Raw genomic sequence first — 10,187 nt, forward strand, 5'->3', positions numbered from 1 at the left:
TATATATATATATACACACACACACACACTGAGAAAGCAAATTGTTCTTAATTGTAGTCAGTAATCAGTTTTTTTTAAGCCCCAGCTGTGCCATGTGTTGTTTAGTAATACCAATTACCCATGTTGTCTTTGGTCCTTAAGTCTCTCTCTCTCTCTGTGTCTCTCTCGAAGGTGTTCCTCCGCCTCCAGTGTTGGTGAAAGCAGAGGTGACACCAGCACCTAAAGACGGTCCTGTAAAGAAAGCGGTCCCCAGCCATTTTCCCCTGCTGGAGAGGGTGAAGGGGAAGTCGTCAGAACAGTTAAAAGCGCTGGAGGAGAGCTTTCAGAGAAGCGGCACTCCGACAGAGGCAGTGCTAGGTAAAGCCAACCCCTTTTACAAGCAAATGGACTTAATCGCATAACTCAGGATGGAAAGAGTTAAGATTAGACTCATTCTTATTTTGGTTTGTTGTATGTAACGTAAGATCTATACAAACAGTGATTTGACTTGTCTGACTTTGCACTGAAGAAGAAGAAAAAGAAGAAGACGACATCTTGTGTCCAGCAATTAGACCTTTGACGTACCCTAAGCATTTCCAGTTACAGAATTGCTAAATGTAGTGAAAACCACTACCATGTACTTCTGTACATTTAAACAGATTTTAATGTACTCACTTCTTTCCTGGTGGTCCCATTCCTGGTCCTATATCAAGATGCTTTGTGTGAGCACATTATACACATTATATTAACATACAGAAACACAAAACACTGCAGGTTTGTAATCAATGAAGAACTTGCCAGTTATATCTTCTATATATCTAATATCCATTTACGTGGTAAAGGTCCTGAGAAAAACAACACACATTTAAAGTACTAATTAAAAACTTCAAGTTCAGTGTCCTCCTCACTGTAACGTAAATGTTAACATTACTTAAAGAAGTCCAACTGTGTTTTCTTTTGTTTTTACTAGTTCATAGCATGTGAATTAATTCTCTTTCACCCCAAAGGAACTGCAGGGCCCCATCTGGTTGGTTCCTGCAGACAGAAATAGCAGAAATGTTTTTAATGAGCCCATTGTGCTGTCCCCTGGAGGGAGACTGAATTCCCAGATTTCCCCCCAAAAAAATCCCTTCCACTTTGAGGTAACACAGCTCATCTGACCCACTGACCTCTGTCCTGCTGCAGACCAGCTGGCCCAGGAGACCAGGCTGTCCAAGACGGAGGTGGACTGCTGGTTTTCCGAGCGCAGGGCGCTGAGGGACAACATGGAGAAGGCTTTACTCTCCATGTCTGCAAAGAGCACAGAGGAGCGAGCGGAGCGGCCGGGAGCGCTGCTGAACGGTGCTTCACACGGAGGGAAACCTCTACGCTGCTCTCCTCAGCCACCTGTCCTGTCCTCTTCATCCTCCTCCTCCCCTCCTGTGCTCGCAGCCTCCTCCCCCCATCCACCAACCCTCTCCTCCTCCTCGGCATCTCCTCCCATCCTCACTTCCTCCTCCTCTTCTCCCCATCCTCCCATCCTGTTGGCCTCCACCAGCCCGGCTCCCATTACCAGCCGCTCGCTCAGCCTGCTCAGAGAGGTAAGAAACTAGGGCTGCTCAATATATCTTTTTCTTTAATTTATTTTTTAATCCTTATCACAATATCAACAGGCGCAATATACTGTACATATCACAAAAGGCTGCGACATATTGCAATAGACACACAGGAAACTGCACTTTTAAAAAGAAACGTTCATTCCTTTTTTAGTTGTGCCTTTTATGCTCAATTTGTCCAATAAAAGAATGTTGAAAATGGCACTATTTCTTTTTTTTTGGGGTGTTTTTTTTTTTTTGCATGATGACAAGACGGAATGAAAACAAGCCGAACTGAAATAGAAGTAACAAGGCTATTTTTAAAATGTAAGGAGTGGAAAGTACAGATAATTGAGTGAAAATGTAAAGAGTAGAAGTAAAAAGTCTGCTGTAAAATAATTACTCCAGTACCCCAAATTTCTACTTCAGTAAGGTAAGGTAGTTAGAAATTTACATATATATCTCATATGACATTGTTGTTGATCTGAAACATTTAAGTGTGACAAACATGCAAGAAAATAAGACATCAGGAAGAGTGCCAAAACCTTTTCGTATACCACCGTTCACCATCGGAGTTTAGCATGATCTCTGATGGAGGAAGTATTCAGATGCTTTTTTAAGTAAATGTAGGAATACTCCTGACTTAATTTTGCTGATGTCATCCCTGGAACCACAAAACAATGATACTTAACATCTCATATTGTTGATCTGGTATTGAGTGATTACTTGACCATGAGCTCTGGCCAAAGGCTTCACAGACATGTTCCCTTAATAAGAAAGCAAGGCACACACACCTTTTCCTTTCCCTTATAGCTGATCATTGAATGTAGAGCCTTGAGTTTGTTTATTATACTGGCTGAATAAAGCATTTAGTTTTTGCTGTGGAACCGTGGAACACATACACTACCGGTCAAAAGTTTGGGGTCACTTAGAAATTTCCATTGCACTCCATTATAGACAGAATACCAGATGAGATCAGTTGCATTGTTTTTTTAACCAGGGCAGCAGTTTTCAGATTACATTATGTGTTTACATAATTGCAAAAGGGTTCTCCAATGTTTTTCTAGTTAGTTTTTTTTAAATGATATCAGATTAGTAAACAAAATGTGCCTTTGGAACGTTGAAAGAATGGTTGTGGATAATGGTCAAGGCAGATATTACGTTAAAGATCTGCCACCCATGATCAGCTGGTATTCAGTCTATAATGGAGGGGAATGGAAATTTGTAAGTGACCCCAAACTTTTGACCGGTAGTGTATATTGTTAGGGTGTGAAATGTTTTGTGTTGGTCTTGGCAGACATTCTGTCGGACTCAGTGGCCATCTCCCGAGGAGTACAGCCAGCTGGAGGTCCAGACGAGCCTTGGGCGCACCGACATTGTCCGCTGGTTCAAGGACCACCGCTCGGCACTGAAGAACGGTGAAACTCTGGACTGGATGGAAAGTTTCCAAAACCTTGTAGAGGAGCAGAAGGCAGGCAAGGAACAGAACGGCAAGAGTCCTGAGAAAAAACAGTGTGTTTCCCTGGAAGTCACAGCTGGGAAAGGTGAGTTTTGCAAGAGAAAGTCAACCCTTTTGTTAATGCTCTTTATCGATATTTTAACTTTTTCTTACGTTTTATATACCTTTTTTCAATACTTATGATGCTTTTTTTTTATGTTTGTCAACACTCAACTTATTAACTTTAGTTTCATAGTTATAATTGGAATTTATGGTCAATAAACCTCATTTATAGGAAGTTATACCTCATGTTTGAGTTAGAAAAGCAGAAATTAGAAATAATTTTGACTAAAATTAAAGGAATGTTTGTTGATGGATTATACTCTTTCAAAACCACTTCAATGGTTTTTGTCAAATGCTATAAAATTGAACAAGACGCCCCAAAATTAATGAAAGCAGAGATTTGTACTTGCCAAAGAGCGTTGTGTGGAATCAGTCACGTTATTTGGGATAATTATGTTAATTTGACCCGAGGAAAACACAAGGGTTAATGTCATGTTGCAAAGTGTTTTAAACCTCTTTTTGACTTTTTGTTTTCTGTTTCTCACCTTTTGAATTTTACAGTCGTTGCAGTGGGTGCAGTGGGGGAGGCCGTTGAGAACACAGCAGCTGCTGCAGAGCACTCCAAGCTGCCCGACCAAGACAAAGTCCAGCGGCTGACTGACAGATTAGCCCACAGCGTGACAGACCTGAGCCGGACCAGACCGGACCAGACCAGCTCGAGCGCTGCTGACAAAGGGAGGTGGGTGGAGAGAGGGAAACAGATCTTTCATCCTATATTTATTCTCTAGTGGGAGATGTTATACAGACAAAAAAGAACGGCTCACTGCCAATATTTGATTTGGTTTTTAAAGGAATATCTGATGAGTTATTTTAAGGTTTGTTTTGTGAAAGCAGTCTAAAAATACAGCACTGTATGGGCATTGGAACTCATGGAAGCTGAATTACTCCTAATTATTTGTTGCATCAACTAGATATTCCTGCGTGGTTTATAGCATGTTTCCCAGAGCCATTCAATGTGCACATCAAAATCTTTCTTTGCTTTTAGTTTCTAAGGAGTGTGTGTGTATTTAAACTTTGTGTGCTTCCTTGCCAGGTGGGTAAAGGTGACTGTGGCAGTGGGGGAGGAGAGTGAAGCGGGAGTGGAAAGACCGAGGCTGGCAACAGACACAGACGTTCTGAGCTTGGAGCAACCTGGGAGGGTCATTGGTTGACGGTAGGTGGAAATATCCTTCAAAAGAAAACAAACAGGCTAACCCGTGTTCTCCACCAGGTGCATCTGGGCTGCTGCTACGGATGCACCGCGGTTTTGTTCCGTCCTCGGCCACGCGTCATACCACACCAGGAGTGTCTCAAAGCGGAGCGTCTTGTCTGCCCTACTCGCAGACTTTATTGTCTCCACAAGTAGACGTGCCCGATGGAAACTAGGGGATTCACTCAAGCAACTCTTTTCACAACATTTTGACCTTTTGATTTTGGCTGGAAGAGATGGATTTAGATTTTGTGCGACTTGTCTTGAATAAATAGATAAATAAATGGTGAATTGTTACGTTAAGAGGCCCCAGCTGCAGTCTCCAGCTACCCAGGAAGTTATTAGGGTGCAATTACCTCTGATTGGCCCTGGAATGGCATGCTGGGATGGCAGGATGATATTTGGACCCATACCATCATTAGCGTTAAAGATGTAGACACAAGACAGAGAAACACACACAGTGATTGTTGTCGTCACTGGAAGGTAAATGATGTTACATTGCTAATATTCTGCAGCTTGTATCTAATAGTTATATGCAAAACCATCATGAAGCTGTTAAGTATTTCTCAGCGACCATCCCGAGCATTTGTTCAAATTGTAATCTGGAAACAATATTAATATTTTTTTTAAACTGGAGGGAGAAAAGTGATTTTCAATTGAAAAGTGAGCCCATATGCTCACTTCAGTCCCTGTTTATGTCCTGTTCTGTTCCAGGTCGAGTAAAAACATTGACTGCTGAGTCACCGACCATCATGCGACGACTCAAGATGTGGACTCAGTAATGTAACTGTCTGCCTGTGATGTCATCACAAAGCGCCAGGGACATTGGAGTTCCAATATTAAAGCACTGACTGATGTGTGCTGCAGATGCTGACATTAAGAGGAGTGCCAAAGCTGGACTTGATGCATTGTTCTTACTACTGTTACTTTTTTTTTTTTTAAAGCAGCACCCTTGTAAATATTTTTCTGTATTACAAAAAAAAAAGTTTGTACAGTTTTATTGGAGGGCAAGTTTTGATAATTTTTTTTAAAAAGAATATTCATGACCGGTGCCCCGAAACCTGGAATGTCTTGTTGTTGTGTTGTTTTAAGATCAAAGTGTATTATAGTGTGTTATACGCTGAAAATCAGCCCTATTTTTTTGGAAAAATCATACCTGTGCACTACTCATTATGAGTAGTCTTGGAGGGCACGTGCATAATATATTCCTGTGGTAGTGATAGATAATTACATCTCAAACTGTTTTCAAACTTTTCCTTTTCTCCTGCAGCGTTGACTCGCACTTGCATACAATTATGCTGATGAAGGTGAAAATCACTCTGAGGTGCTCGAGACACATCTAAAAGGAGCGACGGTGTTTGACATAACATGTATCGAGATGATTAATCACATAGAGAAGAGAGTGGAGTGTCCGTTTGATCGCACCATGCTGCCTTTTCTGCTCTCTTTACAGACATTTGCCGTCTGCTTCAGAACTGGGTACAGTACGGACCGGTTCCAGTGATTTCAGCTTTTCACTTCTTTGTTTTAAAGGTCCCATGGCATGAAGATTTCACTTAATGGGGTTTTTTAACATTAATATGCGTTCCCCCAGCCTGCCTATGGTCCCCTAGTGGCTAGAAATGGCGAGAGGTTTAAACAGAGCCCTGGGTGTCCTGCTCTGCCTTTGAGAAAATGAAAGCTCAGATGAGCCGATCTGGAATCCCTTATGAGGTCATAAGGGGCAAGGTTACCTCCCCTTTCTCTGCTTTGTCCACGCAGCAAATTTGGCCCACCCATAAAGGAGAGAGAGACTTCAGATAGGTCTATATAAAAGCATTCAAAGAGCACCATGTCATGGAACCTTTAAAAACTAAAATATTCTTGATTGAACTCGCCAAGAACATTTAGGCGAAATAGTTTTTACGCATGATAAAACTGAAGTTCCTGCAATCTGTAAACACCCTTTGTGTTCTCTAGTCTCTCTAGCTTTAGGAAGGTCTGTCCGTTCAAAGCTGGATTGGGGTTATGTTGATTTCTGTACAGTCAGGTCACCTGAAGTGGTTGTTCATGAATCTCCTGAGTTATAGAGAGAAATTATCAGACCTGTGCTGATTTTCTGAAGAACACAAAAGCATTGGAATGAAACAGCCAAAGTTGTCATGAACTCATTGCATGTTCATTTTAAACAACTTATTTTCAAAAATGATTTAAAGGGATATCTGTGATTCTATGGGTCAAATTGCAAACGCTTGCAATATTTGTGCAGCAAAAAAAAAGGTTGAGTTAAACGGTCATATAACTGGTTTGAACAGCAGGCGTATGACTGTTAACTGGCTCAAACAAGTAGCTGGGATACTGTACATTCGGTTGGTTAGAATGGAAACTGCTTGCATTTTTCATTTTGTACTTTTAAGTCTGCTGTAAGTCAATAAATGCACAACCACATTAAAAGTGTCTCCCAGTGTAAATTGTATATAAGCATAGAATCGGTGAGATGATCTAGGCTTTACGCTGGCTTGTCAGGTCACCTAAGCTTTTTCCAACTTTATATCTGGGTGGAACAAAACGTTTTGATGCAATATTCTCCTCCAGGTATCTATTATGCACCTCCAGGTATCTTCGTTGCCGTTTCGACTTCCAATCTGCTGAAATTAAGGCGCGCGTGTCAGCTCCTCTGTAACCTGCATTTACAAATTTACAACCTTCTATGTATAGGTTTGTAGAGGCCTTTAAGTCTGTCTTCTGAGCATAATTCCAAGTTTATGTGCACATTGTTCAAATGCAATTAACTAATAAACCAAAACTGAGAATTGCAGTGCATAAAACCAAATGTATGAACTGCCAATAAAGCAGTATGTATTGTATATAGAGCTAAAACAATTGGTTATTTAATTGATTGAAAGAAAATCACCTAGTTTGATAATATTTCAAGCACAAATTCAAACGTCCCCTATATCACACTAAGTTGTGAGGTGTTTCTTTGTAATAATTAAATATCATTGGGTTTTGAACTGTTGTTGGACCAGACAAGAAAACCATTTTTCACAATGTTTGATATTTATAGAACAAGTAATTGACAAATTGGCAGATTAATTAATGATGAAAATAGTATGTCAGCCGTAATTGTATATTGTCAGTGATTCTCAACCAGCCACACTGGCACATAATTGGCTGTGCTCGACTGACTCGAGAGAAGAAAATCCAAGTGTTGCATTGAGGAAACAGATAGTACAATAATTACACTCAGACTCGCTCATCCTTTCAATAAACAACTGTTATATTTACAACAAAAAAAAAAGTCCCATCGTCACCCTGTTTTGGTTAAGATCAGATCTGTGCCACACAGGCTTAAAAAACATGTTACACCCATGTAAAATCTGACCTGGAAATGGTGCTCTCTAAATAGCTTTGCCCATGTTCTGCTGAGAGCACACTCCCAGTGCCTTGGTAATTACAATGTAATCTGATATGGCATGAGAGAGAGAGAGAGAGAGAGGAAAGGAGAGGAGGGCAAAGGAGGGGTGAAAAGAAGAGGACAGAAAGAAAGAAGATAAGGGGAGGGGCGATCAAGAATCACAAAAATAGGTCTATTCCTATCTGCTTCACGTGGACACATGGGCAGTAGTAGTAATAGTCGAGCTGGCTTTACTTGGTGAGTTGAGCTTAAGGCCAGAGTCTGCTGTCGGGGTTAAAATGCGTGCTTTCTCAACTGTCATCGTCTTGTGTCCTTTAAAACTAAACATGAATGTGAATTCAATTTTAAATCAAGGTCTTTCTCCTCAAATGGAAGAACGAGAAAAAGCAAGCACTTTAACCTAAAACAATCAACTGCAACGCCATTTGGAGAGCAAAAGAGCGGAGGGGGTAGAGGGGGTGTAGCGCTCTCTCTCCTCTTGTCTCTGCTTATTCACCCCCCAGGCGAAAGCCTTGGCCCCAGTTATAACGCCCTCTTCCTCCTCCTCCTCCGGCCTGCTCTGGGGCAGCTGGTCTGCTGGGAGGGACTCCAAAGCCCGACACCCCTCCCCTCCGGTTAGGGAAGAACCGATACCTGGAGAGAGGACAGATGTGCAAAGGGATGAGGAGGGCAGACATTCACATACAATCATTTGTAAATTCCTATTTAATGAGTAGAAATCGAAGTAGGGTTGCTGTTGTTTTTGTAGTTCTCCTTAGCAACACTAATGTCCTTCTGTTTGTTGTTGGGATAGTATATTTCTTGTATGTTGTCTGTTTTGATTGCTCTGACTTGAGTCACTTGTTACTGCTGGGATGAAGTTGGTGAGTAGTTTTAGCAACAAAAGAAAAGAAAAACATGGCCTTAAGGGGGAAGAACTTACAAGAACTCAGGTGTGGAGAGGAAAGAGCGTCCTCCCAGGTCCATGGGGTATTTGAACATGAGGAAGAAGTAGAGGTGACCCACCAGGTTCCCTGTCAGTTCATTCACAAACCTGCCCAATAACGGCAAAGAGAAGAAGATGAATCCAACCAAATAGCGTTACACAGTGCCTGTGTAACATGAACACATTCAGTTCAAACACAGGCTGCTTAAAGGTGCTCTAAGGGATGTTGGGTGATGTCACTTCTTGTCGACGTCTAAAGTATTGTCGAACAAAACGGCTGCGAGCTCGCCCCTCCCTCCCTCCTAATCCCCTTCCCTTCCCCCTCCCTTCCGCGCACTAACCCCCAAACCCCAAGTCCTTCTTGTCGGTTATTGGCTGGAACACTATTTATGTTTGATGGTGCAGGTTGGCCCAGTTTGTTTTTGTTGGCGTTTGTGGAGCCTGGGCTGTCTACAGAGACCGCGTTTTTTTTATAATGTGTTCAAGAAACTCGCGGATTGTGAGATGTTTGCTGTATGTGACAAAAAAATGTTGCCTACAAAACATGTGACATCGCTTAGAGCATCTTTAACAGCATATTCCCTATTTTGGTATATTGAAACAGAGCCCATTCTTTATTTCATAAGGACAGACATTTAAAATACTACTATTAACAGTGTCTTTGATTCAACTAATCAAAAATAGTTACTTACGAGCCTCCGATGATGAAGTTGAAGACGAGGATGACCCAAGGTAGATAGTGTGCCTAGGACAGAGCAACAGGAAATATCATTAATAGGACTCCCATTCTGGTAGTAAATGATAGTCCATACCAGGGGTGTAACGGTAAAACCACGGTGAAAATGTCGAGGATACCAATTACCATTTTCATTTAACATATTATCGCGGTGTGGAAACCGCGTGTTCCCAGCTTGATCCGAGTTTCATTAAGGTGCTACGCGGGCGCACTGTGTAAATTACAATGCGTTTCATGACGTTGGAATCATGTCGGAAAGAGGAGATGACAGCGCACAGGACATTTATCAGCCTTGTAAAAAAAGGCCATGGTAGTTGCTTTCTCTCTCTCTCTCTCTCGCTTTGATCTCCTTCTGCCACTCACTCAGACAGGAGAAGGGGACAGAACAGCGGCTGTAATGGACTTATCTTCATCATTCCTTTTCCCGTACTCAGACTTTTTGAAGTGTGTTTAGCCCGGAACTGAGTCAGAACTATTCTGTAGCTTGCTAAACTGTCATGGGATTTACTGCCTTGTTATCTTTAATAAGAGTTCTGCTACGATGTAGATTAAGTTTAGCCCGTGTTACGACGGGACATTTCTTATAAGAGGGAAAGAGATATATATTATCGCCTTGATAATATTGCTGTTGCTGTGTTTCTTCTGACATAGCTGATAGATGTGCAGATTGTTTAATATTACTTGTGCAGCCACGTGTCGATACTCAGGTTGTTTGCTAGCAACGTGTAATCACCAGTAAACAGAGCAGCCTGTGGAGCCACATGCTTAGCTATTAAAGGTGTATTACACAGTTTGCTCCATTATGGATATGTGTGCTGTAGTAGAT

General features: G+C 41.6%; 2 protein-coding genes across 2 annotated transcripts in view; one reads left to right on the forward strand and one right to left on the reverse strand.

Moving 5' to 3' along the window:
* The window catches only part of zhx2a (zinc fingers and homeoboxes 2a), a 30,665-nt gene extending 24,835 nt beyond the window's left edge, over nt 1-5,830 (forward strand). The window contains exons 8-13 of the mRNA XM_032517650.1: nt 172-357; nt 1,165-1,559; nt 2,851-3,097; nt 3,616-3,793; nt 4,148-4,267; nt 5,018-5,830. Of these exons, the coding sequence (XP_032373541.1) occupies nt 172-357; nt 1,165-1,559; nt 2,851-3,097; nt 3,616-3,793; nt 4,148-4,265 (1,124 nt within the window). The 3' untranslated portion in view covers nt 4,266-4,267; nt 5,018-5,830. The remainder of the gene's footprint in view (nt 1-171; nt 358-1,164; nt 1,560-2,850; nt 3,098-3,615; nt 3,794-4,147; nt 4,268-5,017) is intronic.
* Nucleotides 5,831-7,335: 1,505 nt separating this feature from the next.
* Nucleotides 7,336-10,187, reverse strand: part of derl1 (derlin 1) — a 7,258-nt gene continuing 4,406 nt past the window's right edge. Inside the window, exons 6-8 of the mRNA XM_032517653.1 lie at nt 9,318-9,370; nt 8,623-8,733; nt 7,336-8,333 (exon numbers count right to left, since the gene is read on the reverse strand). Coding sequence (XP_032373544.1) covers nt 8,189-8,333; nt 8,623-8,733; nt 9,318-9,370 — 309 coding nt within the window. The 3' untranslated portion in view covers nt 7,336-8,188. The remainder of the gene's footprint in view (nt 8,334-8,622; nt 8,734-9,317; nt 9,371-10,187) is intronic.

Source organism: Etheostoma spectabile, chromosome 6, assembly GCF_008692095.1.
Source record: "Etheostoma spectabile isolate EspeVRDwgs_2016 chromosome 6, UIUC_Espe_1.0, whole genome shotgun sequence".
Taxonomy (NCBI): domain Eukaryota; kingdom Metazoa; phylum Chordata; class Actinopteri; order Perciformes; family Percidae; genus Etheostoma; species Etheostoma spectabile.